At 34.6% G+C, this 24652-nt stretch overlaps 1 protein-coding gene across 1 annotated transcript in view; it reads left to right on the top strand.

Annotated features, from left to right (window-relative positions):
- Nucleotides 1-24652, top strand: part of TRDN (triadin) — a 106471-nt gene that overhangs the window by 39062 nt on the left and 42757 nt on the right. The window contains exon 2 of the mRNA XM_090279807.1: nt 14395-14604. Coding sequence (XP_090135933.1) covers nt 14395-14604 — 210 coding nt within the window. The remainder of the gene's footprint in view (nt 1-14394; nt 14605-24652) is intronic.

The raw sequence follows: 24652 nt of genomic DNA, 5'->3' as shown, positions 1-24652 counted from the left end.
ATTGGAACTAGAGAGAATTATGCTTAGTGAAATCAGCCAGGCAACAAAAGAAAATTACCTTATACTGTCACCTGTTACAGGAAACTAATGAACAACACAAACAAATGAGCAAAATTGAACCAGAGGTATGTAAAAGAGGGAGGGATTGTTATTTTTTATTGTTAAAATATTTAACTAATTAATCAATTATTTAAAAAAAAAAGAAGAAGAATGTATGAAAGGGTGAGGCAGGAGAGCTTGTATGTACGACCCATGGGCATGGACTTGGGGAGGGGATTGTTGGGGAAGGGGGTTGCTGGGCGGAGGGGAGCAAAGGGGAAAATATTGAAACTATTGTAACACTATAATCAATAAAATATACTTTAAAAAATACTTTATTCTTCAAAATAACCCTATGAGATAATTTTAATACTTTTGATGTCATAGATGAACACTAAGGTGCAGTTGCTAATGAGGAAAAAAGCAAGGATTCAATACCAGGACAATCCAACCTAAACCCTACTTTTATGTTACTGTGCCATATGGCTCCTCTATGTCTGATTAATATTTATAAAATGTTAGCTTAAGTGAATCATTTCCAATTTTTAAAACCATTATTTATCTATATTTTAAATTTCTACTTTGTCACGCTCCTAGATCAAATAGCAGGATTGGCAAACTTTCCCTATAAAGGACCAGAGAGAGTAAATATTTTAGATGTGGTGGGTCATATGGTCTAGGTTGCAACTTCTCAATCTGCTACTGTGGCAGGAAAACATGGACGGCAGACAAAAAACAACACTTAAATGAACAGGCGTGGTTATGTTCCAGTAAAACTGAGTATTGAAGAGGGAGTAAGGGGTAAGATGGGCAATGCGGTTGAAGTTGTTTCAGATTTAAGCTCCAGGCAACTCATATTTACAGACAAGACAACACGGTGTGTCCCAGGCCTCAGAGATTTGGGGTTTCCTGGAGTATCTAATTGGAAGGGATGAGTGATGAAAGCTGGGGTTACTTAAGACTTGGTGGAAAACTTTATCTTGCTCTTTTTTGTCATTGTTAGAGTTAGGTCTAGCCAGATAACAGAGCCTCAAAGGTGAAGGTGATGGTTACAAGATCTGTTGGTTTTGTATCACCTGTCTAATAGCACTTTTACTGCACCCAGAACTTTGTTAGAGGGCAGATTCTCTTACTGGTGGTTATTTAGCACTATAGTTTTCCATGAAAAATATCACATTCTTTCATGTTGAATTGGTCTTGGTCATTGTAGGAAGGGTGGGGCAGTCTCTGATTTACATTTACAGAGACTGACTGGCTTGCACACAGATGAAATGACACCCATGAAGTCCCTCAGGCAGCCTTTCTCTAGCTCCCAGGGTACTGTTCCATCCCTCACTTTCTGCTATTAACCTGTAGCATATTCTTAATGTCTTTTAAAAAATAATCTAACAAGGCCTTTTCAGATTTCTCCTTCCTTTCAGAAGAACCAAAGCCATCTTTAAGGGAAGATAAAAAGAATACTTGCCTGCTTTTTAATTTCTCATTTAGGTTTGCAAATCTATTTATGGAAAATCTACTCAGTAGCTATTCAGTTTTTTATCAGGATCCATTGCAAGGCAGATTGATTTTGTCCCATTCACTTATAGGCTTGCTTTAGGTCATATAATTTGAGGAGGATTTGACTATAGAAACTGCCATATGAAAAATAATAAAATACTCTTTCATAAGGAACACTACTAGAAAAATGAGTTTCAAAAAGACTTTTATTCATAAGATCTATGAGAAGTACAAATGAACAATGGAATAAATTAATAAGTGATTTCATTAAAACATTCTGCTTTACATAATTAAGACTCAGATATTATAGATTATTCTCAGCTTCATGTGAAACAATTTGCAGGACACCAGAAAATGTTGCTATTTTGCATTTCAGTGGTACTATCTATGGAGTCTAAGGATTCAAACATGGTTATTATTTTATGAATCAGAAAATTGTGGTTAATACAGACAGTCTAAATTAATGTTTCTGTATCACAGAAACGTATTCTGGGTTTGCTTGTTTGCTTTTGTTTTTTGTTTCAATCATCAAACCTTGATTTGTTGAGTATATTTTCTGAGGATCAATCAACAAATATTATAGCCAGAATTTTATTCTGTTTAATAACATTTTGTCATTTCTTAATTATTAGAGAGGATTTTTTTCTGGGATAAGTGAAGAAAGCATATTTTCTCTAGAGAATTATTTTTATTGTAAATATTTTAATTTAGCAATCATCAGTTTTTTATGGCAGGCAATTAAATCATACAAAAGTGACAACCTATAATAAAGTTTTCTTTGAAAACAAAACATTCATGAATGTTGATTCCCTTTTCAAAAAATATGTGGTCTTCACATTATAGTTTATAGATTAATAAGGCTACAAAATAGGATTATTTAAATGTTAAATATCTAGTTAAAGAATCTAGTATTTCAATTTAGTGAAAGGATGAATAATTTGGACAAGTAGCTGTGTTAAATATCTGACCTAATTGTAGTTACTTTGAAGTTTGATATTCTATTATTTTATTAAAGTAGGTTAATGGCATGTGCCTCATCTAGTGTGCTTGTGTTTATGTGTACATACATATTTTAAAATACACACAATTATCTGTGTTTTTAAAATCTAAAATTTATTCCCAGGACTTTGCTATAGAGCACATTTACTGAGCACTATGGTTTTCCCTGAAGAGTATCACATGCTTTCATTTTCATTTTCAAATGGGGCTGCACATGATTTGCATTTGCAGGGACTGACTGGCTTGCACACAGATGAAATGAAATCCATGAAGTTGCCCAATCAGCCCCACTCCAGCTACAAAGGAAAATAATCAAAAGTATCACTACCAGATGATGTCACTTGAATAATTTCATAGTTTTAAGTTGTTTTCATGTTGAGAAGGAATTCCAAATTTCTTCATTAATTTGATTAAAGTTTCATTTTACAGAAGTTACTAGTAATGTCATAGAATAAATTTAACTTAGCGCTTAAGAGATAATGTTGAGGCATGGTAAAGAGACCTATAGTATTTGAAGGGCTGAATTGTGTACCCGCCCTAGCCTGTCCCCCATTCATGTTGAAGTCCTAACTACCTGTATCTCAGAATGTGACCTTTTTTGAAGACTGGGTTTTACAAAGACAGTTAAGTTAAAACTAGGTCAATAGCCTGAGCTCTAATCCAATCTGACTGGTGTCTATAGAACAGGGAAATATGGAGACAGATATGAACACAGTGAGGATGCCACCTGAACATGAAGACAGCTATACACAAGCCAAGGATGGGAGCCTGGAACAGATCTTTCCCTTAAGGCCCTCAGAAGGAACCAATCCTGCCAACATCTTAATTTTGAACTTCTGGCTTCTGGAACTTTGAGGCAATAAATTTATTTTGTTCAAGTCATCCAATTTGTGGTTCTTTGTTATGGCAGCCTTAGAAAACTGTTACAGTGTTTAACTTTTTGCCAAATTACAAATCAACCTTTACTACTTTAGGTTTTGACAAACCTTACTCCTGTGATGTCTGCCACTTATACCTAAACGCTCTTTATGAATCACTGTGGCTTCAGAAATGATTGAGTTTTTCCCAAAATTTCTGGCTTGCATGATAATTTTTTATTTCCCTGAAGCAGAGATGCTACATAAGCCTAAAGCAATATAATTGTGATCGGTATTATGACTGGGATATTAACAATTATAATTTTCTCCTGAAAACTGCCTTAGCAAACTTTGTTTATGATCTGACACTTGTTATGATATGTGGAAGCATTTATAAGGGCGCATTTAATCAGAAGTAAGATGTGGAAAAGAATTGATGACATCTTTAAAAAAACTTCTCAAATATAGAGCCAAAGGGTTTAATATAAAAATTTGAATGGTTATGTGTTTTCCTTTTGTTATAAAATTTAAAAAGGATGGTGACATTTTTTTAATGCAAAAAAGAAAGAAAAAATTCTTACGTTGTTTTTCATTTTTCTTCTCTTCTTCTAAGATAGAAATAGACATTGGATGGCAAACATCTTATAGATGTTACTATGTTATTCAAAGGAAGATTGCTTAGTAGTTTCTAAAAATGCATGATTTAGGGCAGGGACAATTTTATAAAGCTTATTTTACTGAATCTACTATGGCTTGGTGATACTAATGCAGTTCTAGTGCTTCAATAAGCTTGATCAAATAAAGCTTATGAAAATACCCTCTCCATAGAAATAACTGCTCTGAGAAATCTAAATGTCAGAATATGGGCCTGTCATTGGTAAAATCCTACCCACAGGAGCTATTTGAGATGATAGAATAGGGGATTCTGCCATGTGATATTGACAGTCTCAATGCCTAGAGATGACTCTGGACTGACTCTAAGGACAGTGGCTCCTGTCTCCCGTCTGTATCATGACTACCAAAGTTGAGTCCACCACACAGTAAATACTAAGTAGGTTTTTAGAACATGTGGGCCTAATTTTCCATTTATTTCTTACTCCTTGAGGTGCTGATGATATACTTTTATCTCTAGAATACTCAATAAAATGCTGTTCTGCATTTATAGTAAGAATTGCCCAGTGAAGGAGCTAGGTGAAAAGAATTCAGTCATTCATTATTCTATTTCTGTCTTCACTTTTAAAAATTGTTTTGTATCCAGACTATACTTGTCCAGAGTAAAAGCCTTTTATTAGTTGCCAATGAGTGACATCTTTCTCACATAAAATTTAAGACCAGTTTTAGGTTTTTTGGACAAACAATTCAAAGAATGAAAATGTTAGTGAGTAAGCAATACACATACTTTGAACACTTTGATAATGTGTAGACTTCAGAAACGGTTCTCTTTAACTCCTTGTTTTACATCAAAGAGGAGTTAAATACTTGCCTGGCTCTATACATTTGTGCAGCTTTCTCAGCTGTTTCTAAAACTCAGAGGACTCCTTAGAAGAAAGACTTGTATAAAGTATTTTCTGTGTTTACCTAATTTCTTGCATTTTTTAAAAAATTATAGGCATGGATACCTTAATGTTCTTTTTGGCAATGCATAAAGGAACTTCAAACTCATTTAGAAGTCTTTTGAAAGGCTCAGGAAGCTGCTTTTCTTTTTCTCCTGTATAGATTAAATGATTTTTTTTTTTTAAACATAGGAAATCCTTTCTCTTAAATTTCAGGCTGCATTTTCTTCATACAATATGTGTGGTTTTTTTTTCATGGGATATGTGAATTGACTTCAGAAAGGTGAAGGTTTGGGCTACACTATTCTGATCTGTTCTAAACAAATAGCTTAATGAAAATTTGGGTTCAAATTCAACAAAATACAATACTGTCCTATTACAGTGGTGCTCAAATATAAGTATACATATTTTTGTCAATAAAATTCTTACAATTTTTTAATTAGATATAAAAATTATGTATCTATTTTCAATCCAATTATGGCAATAGCATTAATTCTAGAGTAACTATAAAATGTGTTTCAGTAGGAGAACTCACGATACCTGACATCAAGCTATACTACAAAGCCACTGTAATCAAAATAGTCTGGTACTGGCATAAGAACAGACATATAGATCAGTGGAACAGAATAGAGAGCCCAGAAATAAACCCCGGTCTATATGGTCAACTAATATTTGACAAAGGGGGAAGGAACATCAAATGGAGTGAGAAGAGCCTCTTCAACAAATGGTGCTGGGAGAACTGGATAGGGACCTGCAAAAAAATGAAACTAGACCACCAACTTACACCACACACCAGAATAAACTCAAGATGGATCAAAGACTTAAATGTAAGACATGACACCATAAAAGTCCTAGAGGAAAACATAGGCAGGAAAATTTCAGATATCCCATGTAGCAACATTTTCACTGATACATCTCCTAAAGCAAGAGAAATAAAAGAAAGAATAAACAAATAGGACTACATCAAACTAAAGAGTTTCTGTTCAGCAAAAGAAAACATCAGCAAGATAAAAAGGGAACCAAGTATATGGAAAAATATATTTGCCAATGATACCTCAGACAAGGGACTAATCTCCAAAATATATAAACAACTTACACGTCTCAACACCAAGAAGACAGACAGCCCAATTAAAAAATGGGCAAATGACCTGAACAAACACTTCTCCAAAGAGGACATACAGAAGGTCCATAGACACATGAAAAAATGCTCAACATCACTAGCCATCAGAGAGATGCAAATAAAAATCACAATGAGATACCACTTTACACCTGTCAGAATGGCCATCATCAACAAATCAACAAACAACAAGTGCTTGTGAGAATGTGGAGAAAAGGGAACCCTACTGCACTGTTGGTGGGAATGCAGACTGGTGCAGCCACTATGGAGAACAGTATGGAATCTCCTGAAAAAAACTAAAATTGGAACTGCCCTTTGAACCAGCAATTCCACAGCTAGGATTATACCCAAAGAATCCTGAAACCCCAATTCAAAAGAACTTATGCACCCCTATGTTCGTGGCAGCGCTGTTTACAATAACTATGTGCTGGAAACAGCGTAAGTGCCCATCTGTAGATGAGTGGATGAAAAACCTTTGATACATTTACACAATGGAATACTATGCAGCAGAGAGAAAGAAGGAACTCCCACCATTTGCGACAACATGGATGGAACTAGAGAGAATTATGCTTAGTGAAATAAGCCAGGCAATAAGAGAAAAGTGCCATATGATATCACTTGATACAGGAGACTAATAAAAACATAAACAAATGAACAAAATTGAACAAGGAACAGAATAACAGTTATCAGGGGAGAGGGGGGAAAGAGAGAAGGGGGATAAGTAGGGGAAGGGTTTAGTAGAGGAACATGTATAAATAACCCATGGACATGTACAACAAGGTGGGGAATGACTGTAAGAGAAGGAGTGGGTTGGATGGGGGGCGAGCAATGAGGGAAAAAATAGGAAAATTGTAATAAAAAAACAATATAATTAAAACATAAAAAAAAAAAAAGAGAGAGAAGCCCGGGGGTAAGAGCCCATCCTCTGTCTCTACTGTCACCAGGATAGGTTCTTCTTATTGTGATTTCTGCTGCCATCAGCAGTTTTGTCTCTATGCTTCCATCACAGATAGAACTGTGGTTACAGTTCTATCAAAGGATGATATGAAACATTGGTTACATTCACTATAATGATAATGTAGAAACAGAAGTCTGTAACTGCTGGGCACAGCAGCCCAGTCAGACCTCATAAGCAGTTAAGGAGATCAGCAGTGGCCTTCTTGTATAGAAGAAAACATATTAGAAATTAAGAAGCTCCAAGTTCTTTCTTTGTTTTACTTTGTATAAGCCCCTCATGGACTGTGCTTATCCTGTCTGGAGAGGAATGGTCAAAACCAACACTGATCCACTTACATAAGATGAAGAACCTGAAAGTCCCAATGCCATGGTTCTCTCCCTTAAAAATTAATTAAAAAAATTACTTGAAATACTGAAATAGTTTGAAATTCTCATATTGATTGCATCTTCTATTAATTCTAAGATTAGTTTTTGTGGCAGAGGCTGGCTAGCTATTTATCAATCCTATTTCTCTTTCTTCTGGGCACAGTGCTAAATTGTGTCTTCCAGTTAATCCTGCAGCTAGACTGACGGGTAAAATGTGAGTGAAAGTGACATGTGCCACTTCCAAGCACTGCCTATGAAAACTTTTTGTGCAAAATCCTTTGTGCTCTTTCTCTTTCCACTGGATTGGTTAACATGTGCACTCGTCCTGCTGAAGGAAATAGAACAACTGGAAGGAAGATCTCGGGTTCAGGAGTGACTCCTGGGAGGAGACCAATGATTGTGAACACATAAGCTTGTGCGCACAAGAAATAAATTGCTACTACATTGGATCCATAAAAAAATAAAATAAAATAAAATAAATAAAATAAAAAGTGTTAGTTTATATTACTAATAAATACAAAAATAAATAGGATTCTTTATTGTAATTTTTATTTCAAAAGCCTCTGGAGTACTCAATAAAATTAGTCATGTTCCTCCTTGTTTCTATCCATGTACACATGAAAAATATTAAATTTTTAAATTATCACAGATTTTCCAAGAAATGGAAGGAAGTCTCCTTATAGATAGGAAATTCAAGTCCAGTTTTCTTTATACTTAAATATATCAAAAAATAAACTAGGTCGATTCAGAAAACATTGGCCTAAAATGTTATCCAAAGAGTATATTTTTAAAAATTAGGTCTTAGTTCTTGCATTTGCTTAAATTTCCTGGAAGTAGCTGTTGGCAATATGAGAAACCCATCATTTTATGAGTATAATTTTAAGAATATGCTTTACATGAAATCCTTATTATTACTGAATACATTTACATGAAAAGTATGAATATGCTGAGTGTACTTTTGGGGGAGGTGTGACTTTCATACTTTCTTAATTAAAGTAGAAACTATGGTGACACCACAATGGCAGTATTATGATTCCATGTGGGGTAATGTAGCAGAAGATGATTAATTCTTAAAGAAGTAAGTGAAAGCATACACTAGAGTCAACAAATCATGGGAAGGTAATAATTTTGCAGCATTCAGTTTAGTATTTTTTCTTTTCCAAATTGAAATATCATGTCATTCATTACTCAAGCATTTTCTATTTCAGTAGGTTTGTGATTCAATGTCAATAGGGCACAATTTAGTAGGAGGACCACTGGGGCTAGGTAAAGAATTTTATTTATGCATATTTTGTCCAGGAAGAAAATGTGTCAACCCAAACAAAAAATTCTAGAAAATTAACTTTCAAAAAAACTGAATATAGTCCATGAATCTTATATCTATCCTATTCGTATTATATTTGCTAGGAACTAAAGTCTAACTAACCTCTATTTGCCTGAAACTGAATCCATTTTGTGTAGATTCCATCCCTAAATTTCAAATTCATAAAATCTTACTTGAGACTTCCTAGGTTTATGCAGTGAGAATAGATTATTTTCCTTAAAAAAAAATGATTGAATCTATTGAAATCACTGTCACAAAAGAGCCATCTTATGGGTCTTGTTGATTAATTTTCATTTGTAAACTATCCTGTTATATGTAGTGCCCACTGACATTTTGATTTGCTACTTAACCGTGTACTGGTAAGAGACCATGGCCACAGTTTCCATTTATTTTTTAATATGAAAGAGATAGCTCTATTTAAAAAGCTATGCTTATTTGAGCTTAAAATGCATTAATATTATTCTAAGCAATTTTTAAATAATCAAACAGAAATATGCATTCTGTGAGCTGAATTATGTCCTTCTAAATTCATTTGTTGAAACCCTAATTCCCATTGTGATAGTATTTGTGAAACAGGGTCTTTGGGAGATAATTAGGTTTAAATGAGGTCATAAGGGTAGAGTCCTCATGATGGGCTCAGTTCCCTTGTAAAGTGAGACAGCAGGAAGGTTGCTAGCAGGAAGCTTGCTAGCTCTCTCTACCATGTGAGGACACAAGAAGGTAACCATCTGCAAGCCAAAAAGAGCCCTAACCAGAATCCACCTGTCTCTCTGGTCTGGGACTTCCTGCCTCCAGAATTGTGAAAAATAAATTTCCATTGTTTAATACACCCAGTCTGTGGTTGGTTACGGCAGCCCCAGCTGACCAACAATGCATGATCACATGTTTGTAAGCTGATCATCAGCACTCTTATTCATCTATGCATTTACTCTGACTAATCTGATTGTAGAAACCTCTCCTGGCTGTTAGAGAATCTTTTAAAAACTCTTGCAGATTTCACTACCTTAATAACATCTGAGATGTCAGTTCTCATTGTTTCATTAGTGAGAAGTTCTCGGATAAATTACAGTATTGACATTATTTAGCAGATAGATGCTTTCTTCAGCCAAAGACATTGCATATTTTTTTTCTCTACCCTACTATTCATTCCTCCTCTGTTGTAGCCTTAATTATTTTGACCAGCTAAACTTCCCGCTAATTATCGAGATGTACCGGAACAGATATGTTTTTAGGTCAGTAACATAGCTTTCATCTCAACATTTTCACATGACATAAAAATATATTTTGTTTTATATTTAATTTCATTCTCTGGTTAGATGTTACTATGTACCGAACAACCTTCTATATGCAGAAATACTGAGGTTATCTAACATAACACTTTTTTAGCTGATTCCCTTTAACAAACATTATGAAATTTTCACTTTGTAGTAAGTGTTTATTGGGCCTCACTGTGTAAAAAGTGTTTTACTAAGTGCGATGAAAGGATAGATCATTTGCTTCTGATAATTTTATCTGTGCATTTGTATTATCAAAACATGTGATAGCATCACTGGTAAGAACAACAGTGTTCATTTAAGAAGATCAAGGAAATATCATTATGGAGCTGACATTTCAGGTGATTCTTGAAAAAGGAATTGGATTTTAACAATGGAGTTTTAATAAAACTATCGTTTTAATAGAAAAAATAATCAGAAATCCTTGCCAACTTTAGATTGGTAAAACAATGCATTTTACATATAATATGTAAGTTCAATACATTTTGTTTCAAAAAATAAATTCTAGTTATTCACTCACTGTTTTCACCTTAAATTTAGTTTGCTATTTGTAGGAAAACTCGTATTTGAATGGGAAAATAACAAAGTTGAAAATGAAAGTTCAACAGGTAGAGGAAAACTGTGCTTACAAGAAGTGATAGAAGAAGAGACATCTATTATTTTGTAGGAAGGACTATTGGAAAGTGAGCTAGCAGGTCACAGTGTGACACCACTGCCCAGGGAGGGAGTTCCTGCCTCTCCCTCACCCAGAACAAGGACAAGAGCAAGCTATTTTAGTAAGAGCACCTCAATGTCAGCAATTCACCTCGCAAACCCCAAACACATCTCTTCATTTAGAATCATGACAGCGTAGCCAGTTAAGAAACAAAAGTGAGATTTGAGATTTTCTTTCTAAAGCAAAAATAATTTTTTAAAGATTTTATTTATTTATTTTTAGAGAGAGGGGAAGGAGAGGAGAAAAAAGGAAGAGAAACATCAATGTGTGGTTGTCTCTCACAGGCCCCCAACCGGGGACCTGGCCTGCAACCCAGGCATGTGCCCTGACTGGGAATCGAACCAGCAACCTTTTGGTTTGCAGGCTGGCACCTAATCCACTGAGCCATGTCAGCCAGGACTAAAATGAAAACAACTTTTAAAAGAACTGAATTCTTCTAAAAATTACTCTAGACTATGTCTTATGTTCTATCTATCTTATTTCACCTTATCATATCTTATCTATTAATTATGTTACCTAGGACTATTTATTTTGTGAATTCCCATGATTTATCTTGCTTCTCAAAATCGATTTTCAGTCATTTTATATCTACTTTAGAAAAACAGAACTTAATTGTCACAAATATCTATCTTTATAATACACACACATTCTGCAAAAACTCTGATAATAAAATATGTAAGTTAAAAGATGAACTTTTTACTATTAAACTATATAGTATTCCCTCACTTATTGCGGGTATTATGTTAACACTACTTATGTTCTTAAACGTATTCTACACTCTTAAACCTACGTAAATTTAACAACATACATATACAGTACCTCAAAATCCCGTGATATAGTGAAAAATCTACAATAAATAATTAAATATAATATTTTAAAAAATTCCCCGATACAGTGAGGCCACGATAAGTGAACCGCGATATAGAGAGGGATTACTGTATTTGTCGAAAGAGTTTTTCAGTAGTTTCGCTAAAATTTGTATTTTACATGGCTGTCTTTTGGCATACTTAAAAATATATATCAAAGAGTATTCTTACTTATAATTGGGAATCATATTCTTAATACAGTTTTGGAATAAAAATATATTTATATAATGTCTTAATAGTATATACTCTCCTTTGTTCTCTACTTCTTGAAGGTAAAAATATACTTTTAGAGTACTCCACAAACCATATCGCTTAGTGAAAAACAAAATTCAGAATTAATGCTTTTGTATAATGAGAATACAGTGCTCTTTTTATACCATGCTAGAATATAGGTGTTCTCCTTGAACATCCTGGAAGAGATTGTATTGCCAGTGTCCCATCAGAATAATAATGGGCAAATGCACTTGGCAGTTTTCTGATCTGATTAATAAGGCATGATGAGGTTAAGTGATTTCTTTCAGGAGGCTTATGACTTATTCTTCTATGCACAGCCTGGCTCGGAAGCTGGCCTTTGGTACCACCGCACAAGCCGTTCATTTCACTTTCTGGAGCGGAGTCACAAGGCCTTCCAGCCAGATCCCTGCTTCTTTTGAAGCTGATTCTGTCTTTCTGGCAATCAAAATAATTTGTATGAAATCAAAAGCAATGAAATTAAAAAGCAAGGTTGGAAAGTACTGTTACATATTTTAGCTTTGCTGCTCCAATTCCGAGACCCCAACTTTCAAAACTCATGGCCCATGTCAAATTGCTCAGTAGTATTTACCTCCCATTTTTTCCGCCATACCAATAACTAGCTCTTGTCATCTTCAAAGTGCTTCTCAAACATTAAATAATCTCAGATTACATACTCTGTTCTTTGCATTTATCTTGACCAGCTGTCAAAGAAGGCAATTTATTTTCCTTCGATTTTATTCTTCTTGGCTCTGTGGCTTCTGCAGTAAACTTGCATAGAAAATGAAAGGTACAACTTAGTGTATTTTTCATAACAAAGGCAATACGTAATTTTCTTTAAGCAAGATAACTTGCAGATGCTTGTGGTTTTGCAGTTAATACTCAAAAAATATTTTTATCATCTTTGAGTCTTGATTAATTCTTAAGTGGAAATTTTGAGGATGTGAAGACAAAGAAAATATAAAAACATTTAAAAATCATTTACAGTTAACTGTACCATTTTCATCTATTTAAAATATTGTAACATGATTGTTGTGGCAGGATTATAAAGTGAAATGAAATTTGGAATTCATATATATATAATCAGTTCTTTAAAAAATATAAAGTAATATTTTAACTCTAAATTATCATTACTTTCTGATCAAGAAAAGGAAAAACATTTAGAAATTCTAGTTTCTTTAAAATTTTTCTCTTTTAAAAATGTGACCAGAATTCAACTAATTTGTATCAAATCTCAGTAAACTAATTTTTTCAATTTGAAGCTACCATGCAGGTGTGTATAATATTGCCTACAGAAATACTCTAATACACAGTTCACTGAAGTGACTCTGAAGTGCAAAAGCAATTCTTCTAGTGTCCTATATATAGCAGTAGTAGAAAGCCTTCCACCAGTTAAAAACAAAACAAAACTGGAGACTAGCAACATATCAACTTTCAGGTGGGACTCTCCTAAACACTTATAATTCACTTACTCTCCTGCAAATCTCTATTCCAAAGGTTTGATTCACTGGGTTTTAAATCATATTTCAAAGACTCCTATCATTCATCCAATTTCAGAACTGCCATTAGAAGTGATAGGATTTTGGTACAAAAATCAATGAGAGGATATGATATGAGTGCTTTCTAATTTTTCCTTCTAGGAGCACCATCTTAAAAACAGTCTGTGAAATCTGTTTTCAAAGGTATTTTTTCATCTTGCTATTATTTCAACTAAATTGAGTTCACGAACTTGGGACATATATTCACACACTTTTTCAGAAAAGAAAGGAGATTCATTATCACTATTGTGAATTTTTACCAAAAGTCACTTAAAAAGCTTAATTAAATCATTTTACTACTGATATTCCACATAAGATTTTTAATCTTTTAAAAATATGGGTTTAAATTTACTGTTTTCATCTAAAAATAGTTGTATGTATTAGTTGTTTCTGGGTGGCAAAATCATAAAGGATTGCCTATCTATTTTGCTATTCTTTATATTTAAATTTTTTGCCATGAACATGTAGACTCTTGAAAGCAGGAATAAAAAAGTTACTAGATATAATATTTTCCCATATTATTCTCTTAGCTCTTCTGTGCCCCTCCACAAATAATAATGAATGGCTTCAATAAAAGGGTCAGTTACTCAGTTAAACCAGGATATCTAGAAGGAATTTCATCCATTTGAACTATTTTATTACTGATTTTGTTTCTCTCCCAGAGGAGATTATTTTGCTTGCATTCAGAACTGACATATGAGCCTAAATAAAGAAAAAATGTATTAAAAAGCAACTTGACCAAAAAACTCAGTGTCCATGATGGTGATGGATATATGGGAGGTGCTAAGGGAGAAGCAAAAATGAATTCGAGGTGAACTCAGGTCTGTTGTCTGAATGGCAGCATTTATGAAATGCTGATCATAAAAGCATATAGGTTTCTGGGAGGAGGCTAAATGCTGGGAAGAGATAATGTGACAGTGGGCAGCGAAATATGGCCCTGCCACGAAAGAGGTGCGTTCTTATAGAAAATGGTATAAATAACTTACATAATCTGTTTTTTTGTCCTTAACATTTGATGTGAATTTCTGAATTTTAATTCTTCTTTCTGAATGTTTGGTTAGGAAATGCATCCACTACTACAACCGTTATAGACAACAAAAATGGATCTGTGCCCAAATCCCCTGGAAAAGTGCTGAAGAGGACTGTCACAGAAGACATAGTGACCACATTCAGCTCCCCAGCAGCCTGGCTTCTAGTCATTGCTCTGATAATCACATGGTCAGCTGTTGCGGTTGTTATGTTTGATTTAGTGGATTACAAAAACTTTTCAGGTAAGATCTATGAAATTTGGCTTTTAAATTAACAGAAACAATGTTCTTCCCAGTTCTGGCTTTGTTTTCCTTTACCCTATCTTAATGTGATAAATAAAATACTCAACAAATGTGCTTTTAGGTCACTGTTAAGTCTAGTTTCCTTCTTTGCTTTTTCTTTCTATTCTCCTGTGCCTGGTATACTCGCTGATTTCAAATGAAATAGATTTTCTTATTTATAGAGCTCAACAAAGCCTGAAGGTGACAATTTCATAATGATTAAAAAGTTTGGGTGGATACTTAGTTTTGAAACTGAAACTTTATTCACCATTAATAAAGGGTAAGTTGTAGTTTTATAGTAGGTAATATAAAACAAAATAAAAAGCTTTGGACAAATGGAAAATAGTGTAAAGTATTTTTAAGTCCATCTTCCATATGGTTTCAAACTTCCTTTTCAAATATATTCCTTGCTCCTGCCATCAAAACATCCTATTTTGAGTTCCTAAAAATAAAGAATGTTAAAGTATTTTCCCAGAACGACTTATAATGAGCTATTATATCTTGAATGTCCTTATGTTTTGGGTAAAATAGGAAAAACACAAGTGAAGAAAGATAGATTTTAATTATGGCAATTCAATCTCTGAGTATATTGTTCATTTCTTTGTTCAAGGTCTTTTTATATTTTAAAAATTGTATTTATCTATTTTCTCATCAGACATGCTCTATTTGTGCATTCCTTGAAGGAAGGAATTAGTCAGGCGTTCAATCAATATTAAATGAATACATTAATGAATTTTTGCTTACCGCTTTTTACCACAAGCAAGAACATTTCATTAACCTATTAAAGTGCTTCTTCATATTTGTATCGCCCATCCCCCCAACCCCCCTCATTTTCTTTCTTCAGTAGTAATGGAATTAGCAACACCCAGAAAATATAATTACTGTAGGTTGCATTCTATATACTCAGGGACCCTCTATTATTCATTATGATCTTTAAACAATTATTTATCAAGAATCTACTGTATGTGCCAAACAATGGCTATGTTAAAATAAATACAACTATAAATTTTAAAATAATAAAATTTTATCATTTGGGTTTATTGACATGAAGGTGCAATTGAAATGACCCTGCCCACTTGCACGATTAGTAGTTTGGCTGAAGTGAGCATCATTTAACAGGTAGAAATAAGTCCATGGTATCAACCAAAGGAAAAACGGCTATGCATTCAGAGCCATAATTCTCTTCTCTAAATAGACTATACTAAATACTGTGTAATGTAGACTCTTAAAAGAATATACACTAAAAATGCCCATAATATAAAATAATTACCTAGAATTTTAAATGAAAAACAATTAGTTACATTACTCTAGAATATTTTATTTGCCTCGAGCCTATATTGACTGTAATATTTTATCTTTCCTTTCTTACACTTTTATTCATTTAGATTATAGAACCAAATATGATCATAAAATATTGTTCTCTAATATTTACAGTAGATGTTGTTTATAACTGCATGTAAATTTAATATTTGCAAAGTTAATAATTTAAAGCGCATTACAGAAATTTCTCTTGAAATTAATTTGTTCTTACTTTACAAAATGAGCAGCTACCTATAGGATTTCCAGGTTAGATTAATTAAATGTAAAACACACTTCTAATCCACAGTAGAGGGTTCTTGGACCACTGTAATTAAGAGCTATGAATAATGCCTATATTACTGGCATTTCACCTGATTAGGGAAAAAATAGCCTCTGCATTACTACTACTTTTTTTCTTCTCTTAGGAAGTATTTATCAAGCACATCTATGTGAGGCCTCCTCCTCCAGTTTTCTGTTTTTATCAATGACCTAACCAACTATCCATTCTCTGCATAAAGAAACCTGCAAGTCATCTTTGAAATCTGCTTGACATTTGATTCGTCACCATGCTCCACGACAGCTTACTCCACGTGTCATAAACCTGTTCCCTTCTCTTATTACTGCCATCTCCATTTCTGAACTTCAGAGCTTGATTCTCTTTTTAGGGGGTTAATTCAATTTCTTCTGCTCTCCCTCACCCAGTCTCTTTCATTTAGCATTGCTCTAGAGTTATCTTCATAAAACATAAATTTCATCAACTATTTCCTGTTGCCTAAGTGCAAATTCCTTGGCATGATATTTAAGTCCTTGGCTTAGCTCTGTATTTAATTCTTGTAATTCAACTCATGAACCTTGTTTTCCAGTTACATCATTACTGTTCCTTCCTGTTTTTCTTTCTCTAGGAAAACATACTCTCACTGCTCAATGCCTCTGCTTATACTGTTCCTCTCTCTTTGGCGGGCCTAGATATCTGAAACTGTATTAAAGTAGTTAAGAATGTGAACTCTGGTGCCGGATTTCCCTAGTATTAAATTCAGACTTTCCCACTTCTTAGCTGTGTGATATTGGAGAAGACACTTAGCCTCTCTCTGTCTCAGTTTCATCACCTATAAAGCAAAGATAATAATAGTAATAAGATTAAGAGAATTATATAAGTGAATATATTTCAAGAACTTAGAATGAGATCTAGTTTATTACAAGCACTGCATAAATATGAATATTACTAGTAGAAACTTATTTCTCAATTTTCTATCTAGACAATTTTTATTCAGCCTCCAAGACCCACCCTTTCTTTTGTGAAATGTTCGAAGGCTTCCAAGAAGAATTCTCTGTACTGTGCTTTCACTCCTTCGTACCTTATGGGCACCTGTACTATATCAGTTAACACATTGTATTTATAAGGATCTGTTCACTTATCTATCTTATCTCACTTAGAAACTTAAACCTATCCAAGGAAGGGACTGTCTTATAAATCTCTGTACATGACTGCAGTTACATAGTAAGTTTTCTGCTAGACATTGCCTAAAGGAATGCATAATACTGACATTCAGATTTTGAAACAATTTCTTACATTATGAAGAAACAATACACGATAAAAATTTTAAATTTCTACCAAATAATTTGAATAACTTTAAAAATTATTAAATTTAATAAAATTAGAATGTAAAAATAAAAATATATTTATAAAATAAAATGCTATTTGTTATGTTTTGTAATGTTATCTATTGTTACATGATAAATTACCTCAAGAATATGTGGTTTAAAACAACAATAATTTTTTTACTTCACACAGTTCCTGCGGGTCAGGAATTGGGAACAGCTTAGCTGGGTGGTTCTGGCTTAAGGTATATCTTGAAGATTCAGTGAAGACATTTGCTAGGGCTGCAGACATCTGAAAGATTTTCTGGGGGAGTAGAACCATTGACAAAATGTCTCACACTGCTGACAGTTAATGCTGGTGTGTCCTCACAACATGGCAGCTGCTTCCTCAAGAGTGAGTCAAGAGAGAACAAGGTAGCTACCTCAATGCCTCTTACGGCCTAGACTTATAAATCGCACATTTTCATTCCTGCAAAACCCCTTTGCTTACCCAATTTAGTCCTATTTAATTTTGAAAGAGACTGTATTAGGATGTGAATACAAGTAGCCATTTTGGAGGCTGGCTACTACGTATTTCACTCTAAAAAATTACATTGCAAAGTTATACATCTTTAGATAAGTGCTTACATATAAGGACATGCCATACAATACTCTGGTTGACAAAGAGATATTGTAATTACAACAGGTACAAAGAGAAAGATGATGTGTTGAGATGACACATGAGGCCAATATCTAGAAATACAAATATTCACCAGTGGATTTGAAATTTTAAAAAATCACAAAGCTAAAACTTTAAAGGAGAAATGTATAAATTCTTCAAATAAGAAGTTCAAATACTTTTAGCTAAGTGAAATTTGAATGATCAATTTCTGGAACCCAAAGAATATAAGTTCAAAGAATTTGTATAATTATAGTGCAAAAATGCTCATTAATCTTTGGTTGGGTAGGACACATCTATTCATATTAAAATTCTATTTTCTTTGCTCAATTGAGTTCAAACCTGCCTTTTTATGTTGATTCTTCACAGAAAAAATAATTTGCTTCAATAAGAATTTAAAATATAAACGGTACTCTTATGTTTCTAATATTATTTTTAATTGATACACTTCATACATTTACTAGGGATTAATGTTCTTATAATGATGAGTCTTTTGTAGTGCATAGTAGTCTTTGAAATATGTATTGCTAACGTTTAAAAAACAAGGCTGTGGCAGAGGAAATCACACTGGAAATACCCCTGAAGGCCAAAAGGTAAGGGCAGCTATCCTTGGGTTTTAAATTACTCTTGGGCTCTTTAGAAAAGTAGATAAAGTCTTTGAAGGCATTAAAAAAATATTCATAAAGAAATAAAATATATTGGATTGATAAGAATGATTCTCCTCTGAGCAACCTTCACAATTCGTTATTTTCTGAATTTGATCTGACTTAACCTGTACATAATCTGCTTGTGAGGCACTTGTAGAACTGGCTTTTACATGCTTCTTTAAGAAGACTTGGGATCACTCTACAGCTCTATAACCTACAAGCTAACATGACTGGGAACTTATTTTTCATTGTCTGTAAAATGTCAGATAGCACTTTGCTTTCTGGCCTGCAAACTTTGTGACTTTGATTCTTATCAAATAAGACACATTGTAGGACACCAAAACAGATACAAGAAAGAGATTCCACCTACCCTTTATTTCTTATTAAATATACTGTTCAAACAATACTATGGTATAATCTGTCAGAGCTTGTTCAAAGTAGAATCACTATGAGTGATACAGAATAGGGGATTTATTATATGGCTTATGAAGGCTGTTGCGATATGTCTGAGCTGAGTTGGAAATCAGCAAGATGTAATTTGATGTAGGAAAGGAAAAATATCTTTTTCTTCTGCCCTTCTACATTTTGGCCCAGAGTCCCTTTAATAAAAGAAAAAAAAAAATCCTTCAGATTTAATTGATATATGTTATATATGATACTGGAGTCTTCATAAGGAAAGAAAGACCTTAAGAAACAGTTAAACCTGAGCATTTTTATTCTGGGTTTGATGAAGAGTAAAAAGTGGTGGATAAATGTGATAGGAAAAAAAAAAAAAGTTTTCAGCTAAGTGTAGTACTTTGGGGCAAACAGCAAAGCCTGCTCATTTGATTTACCTAGGCGTTTTGGGAGATAAGAGTGCTCCTTTCCTCTGGGTACAAGGAAGGCACCCCTCAAGATGGTTTTATGACCTGTTTCAGGGGAGGATCAGAAAGTCTTTCTAGGACCTGCCAGTTCTAAAATTCCTTTAGCTGAATATATTCAACGTGCCAAATTTTGGGATATGGTGTTCTAAACACAGTCGTTGGAAAGGGCCGATGGAGAGGTAATAGGGAAGACTAAGGACAAGCCAGAGCTCAGGGGACAAACTGGAACCCTCATTTGACTCTTACCACCTCAAATTACGATGATGCGGGTAAGCTGGAGGATAAATCGGTGCCTTCACCAAGGAATCCTCATAAACACCCGGCCAAGATTTGGATCTGCTGAAGGAGGCAGTCCAGCGGGATCTGGAAGACCTGCTGGCTGCAGCCACACGTCAGGGTCAGCCAGGATATCGGAGAAAATGTGCGTGAGCTGCAACAGCACCTGCTCCACACGCATCAAACCTTCAGAGAATAAACGGTGGCTAATTACTTTCTTTTTACTTCCCAAAACTCATACAGATTTCTCTTGTGCACAGCTAACCTGGAGAGTACTTGTAAAGGAATTCTGGGAAACGTAGTTCCAGCTTAGTGATTTGACAGCATGCAAAGCTACCATGTAGGATGACTCTAATTTATCATCCAAGCCAGGGATATCTGTGAAAGTGAAATGAATAACTATTAATATTTACTTTAGGATCATAAACATCAGAAGCACAATGCAACATGTCTGATCATCCAGATATCACCACTCTGCGTTTAGTTCTTTCCTGGAAAATAAACGTCTTCAGAAACTCCTGGTTAAGGGATGCAGGTGTGGGGCCGGAGAGGCAATACAATGTTACATTTTCAGTAATTAAGGCTAGAGGGTAGCAAAGGTTGCTGGAGGTCTTGTTCCCAAGCTTCTGCAACTCTCCAGGAAGCCTCTCCGGAAATCGGAGGGGTGCCCCTATAATTTAATAACTCTTTCAGGACTAAAATTGTGCGTTTTGGTTGAAATTCCTTACAAACTGCTTTGCTTTATTTATAGACAATTTTTTCTCTAAGCAATGAATGTGAATAGTATTTCTAAAGAAATTACTACAAACTTAGGTATTAGTGGATGTTCTAATTTCTCTCTAGGTCGTGACTCTTGGCTTTTCTTGACTAAGAATGAAGGACATAATTTATTAGATCCTCATTCATAAGAAGGAAAACAATCATCATATGGCTGTAACCGGGTGGTCTCAAAGCACATTTGTTAATCTTTGCATGCATTCCACAAAACGTACTTATTTCAAAACAGTTTCATAAGAATTAGATAAGCTAATCTATGTAAAACATACATGCCTGGCACACAGGAGGCACTCATTAAATGTAACTTGAATTTGAATCTTATTACCAGGAAGTAAGATCAGTAATTTGAGAAGAGAGCCAGCAAGGAGATGATGGTAGGAAGCATCAATTTCTTATGAAAGTATTGCAGACATCTCCTGATGTGCCTTTTAAATAGATTTTCTAATGAGGTGTGCCATTTATCTACTGCTCTTGCAAATTAATTTCCCTGATTTTTTTTTCTTCTGGCACTTAGCCCAGTTATGCAGGTGCACAGTTTGTCAGGCTAAGTTTAGAGGAGTAAAAATGATTCGAGGAAGACCCAAAGTCAATCATAGTGTATAAATTTAACATTTAATAGTTATGGATATATGTATATTTATATGTATGTGTATGTGTGTGTGTGGAGATATCTGTGTGACTGTATATATACAAATATGTTATTACATTTTCAGAAGACTTGATATACTAAGGCACTAAATGAACCATTTTAGACTTTATCAGTTTTTATGTATACTGAGTTTTCAAGAATAGCTGACATTTGTGTACTTCTTATTCTGATTCAAGTTTTATCTCATATTACACATTTTCTGTTCAATGTTCCACGACTGTTTGGTCCTCTTGGTCACTAAACCTAAAAGGATGAATTTCATTACACAATTCCAACATGCTTATAAATATCTCAAGGAAGCAGAAGGTTTTATACTCCAATAATTCCCAGACCCTAATTAAAGTTTGTTTATTCTTTATAAAATGAGAAAAATAGAGAAAATTTATTCATTTTATAGACATGTTATTAATTCTGTTGCTCCTACACTTTTGGTCTTAAAATTATCTTTGAAATGATAAGACAGATAATGATTCTATCACTATTTTTAATATTTTTGTATTTTTAACATATTGTATTTATTTATTACCAGAGAGAGAGGGGAGGGAGGAGAAAAAGGGTGGGAAAAAAACATCAATGTGTGAAAGAAACATTGATGGTTGCCTCTTGCACGCCTTCAACTGGGGACCTGGTCTGCAACCTCGGAATGTGCGTGGACTGGGATTGAACCAGCGACCCTTTGGCTCACAGGCCATCACTCAATCCCCTGTGCCACACAAGCCAGGGCTATTTTTATTTTTTACAAAATAAAAAGCTGGTAGCTCTGAGTTGGGCCCCAGGTTTTTGCTGGTGGTTGATTTAAGGTAAAAACATCTAAAAGTATGATACCGACGCTCTATGCCACTCATTTGAATCTAAGCATATTAGACTTTATATTAAGATTTACAAATTTATCTAGATACATGAATATAATCACAAATTATATCATATGTTAATATTCACATTTTAGTAGACCAGCTATTATACATCTTTTAGTGCTCACTTAAATTTATTTTCTTAAAGAAACCTGTCCTGAACTTCCAATGAAAATCAAGTTACTCTATCATAATTCCTCATTATATTTTTTACTCTTTACTCATAGCAACTCCAAGTTGTATATATTTAATTAGGTGTGATTATTTATTTAATATCTCTCTTCACTGATCTACTAGGTTTGAAAGAAAATAGCATTTCTATTTTATTTATTTGTTTTCTAATGCTTGTAAGTTTTCAACACAAAGTATGAGCTCAGTAAACATTTGAATAAATGTTAAGGTGAAATAATGAATGAATAAATAAGTAAATAAAGGAAAAGGATAGTAGACGTTTTAAACTCTGAAAGTTGAGTAATGAGCACAGTATTTATTTATAATATATGAGTTTATGATATTGATAATGTTAAGATTTACATTTACAATTTGGACTTTTGAAACTTCTGTCTTCTTGACTGGACCATAAGTTTCTCAAAGGTAAAAATAGTCTTATTCGTCTTAATATTTCTATTGCTCTGCTTACTGCCTGACACATTTCATTAAGTAGAATTTGTAGAATCTAAACAGAAGTTATTTGCTAAGCATATATGGCAAGCCAAAAATAAAAAGAAAAGACAGAGAGAGAGAGCAAAATACAAAAAAAAAAAGAAAGAAAGAAAGAAAAGAAAAACAAGAATCCATGACCTTCAAGACAAGAACCAAATTAGTTGAATGCAGGCTCTAGGAGCTGAAATAGTGGGTTAGAATACCAGCTTCACCAATGAGTATCTGTGTCAATAACCTTGTGGGAAAATACCTCTCTGTGCAGAGACTCATTAGCAGAATCAGAAGATGGCTAAGATGTCTTTTGCCATCCCACTGAGTGGCTCAGACAGATGCAGATGGACAAATCTAGAGAAGCTTCTTAGTTGCTCTTCTGTTTGATAAGGGATGCATGAAGGCAGCCTTATATTTGGATACCACACAGTCAGAATTTAGGTGCCCAATACCCAAGGGCTTACTGGAAATGGCAGTTATATTGCACTTGGAGAATATGAGAGAAGGTGAGATCATATACTGAGGCTGTTGCTGAGGGGAGGGAAAGCTGCTCGACCCAGCTAGCAAACTGGGAAGAGCCTCTGGATCATTCAAGCTTCAAAGACAGTCTTGCTTTGTTTCTCCACATTGACATTTATTAATTACCAGGCACTATGCTATGTGATTTGTATGTATGAGATCTGTCCAGAGAGTATCTGGCCATTTAATATGAAAAATAGAGACATTTATTGAAGAAGATACAAGATGCAAGAAATATTGTATACAGAAAAATGAAGCCTCAGTTCCATTCAAGGCAAGCACCTTGGGACCTCACACAGTTCTCCCAGCATGTCTTCCACTGTTCACAACACTACCAATTCCTTTGTTGGCATTGCCATCAGCTGTCCCATAGTATTTTCCTGAATCTTATCGAAAGTCTGATATCTCTTCCGTTTCAAAGGTGATTTTAGTTTTGGGAAAAGCCAGGAGTTGCAGGGCACCAAGTCTGGACTGTTGGTGGGCTGAGTCACCTGGGTGATTTGGCATTTCACCAAAAAACTCTGCATAAGACGTGATGCGTGAGCAGGCACGTTGTTGTGATGAAGCTGCCGATCGCCAGCTGCCCAGAGCTGCAGCCGTTTCCATCATGTTGCATCTCTCAACCGACAAAGGACATTGAGGCAGGTCTCCTTATTAATTGTTTGGCTTAGAGGGACATCCTTGTGATGGACAACATCTTTCCAATCAAAAAACAGTTAACCTGGTCTTGATCTTGCTGCACTTTGCCATGGCTTCTTCGGGTATGGAGAACCAGGCAACTTCCATTGGCATGACTGGGCCTTCGTTTCTGAATCATACAAGTAAATTGTAGACCCATGATTCATCTCCGGTTATGACCATCTTGAGGAAATCTGGTTCATTGGTAGCAGTTTGATTCAACACATTAGCAGCTGCAGCACAATGTTTCTTCTGTTCTGGTAGCAGAAGCCGAAGAATAAATTTTTCCATGACACATGTCATGCCAAGATCCTGTGTCAAAATCTTGGACAAGGTAGTTTTCGGAATCCCCAGATCAGTTTCTAGTTCTTGCACTGACAGTCGCTGATCTTTGTTGATTGCAGCCCATACACGTTCAACATTCTCAGGGGTTCTGCATGTTGCAGGCCTTCCAGAATGTGGATCACTTTCAACAGCTTCTCCACCATCTTTGAAGCTTTGGTGTCACACTTTTATTTGTGCTGCACTCATTGCATCAT

The sequence above is a fragment of the Furipterus horrens genome, unplaced genomic scaffold (genome assembly GCF_987537825.1).
Source record: "Furipterus horrens unplaced genomic scaffold, mFurHor1.1.pri manual_scaffold_6, whole genome shotgun sequence".
NCBI lineage: Eukaryota > Metazoa > Chordata > Mammalia > Chiroptera > Furipteridae > Furipterus > Furipterus horrens.
Note: the sequence above shows the minus strand (reverse complement) of the source record. Positions and strands in the feature narration are given on the sequence as shown.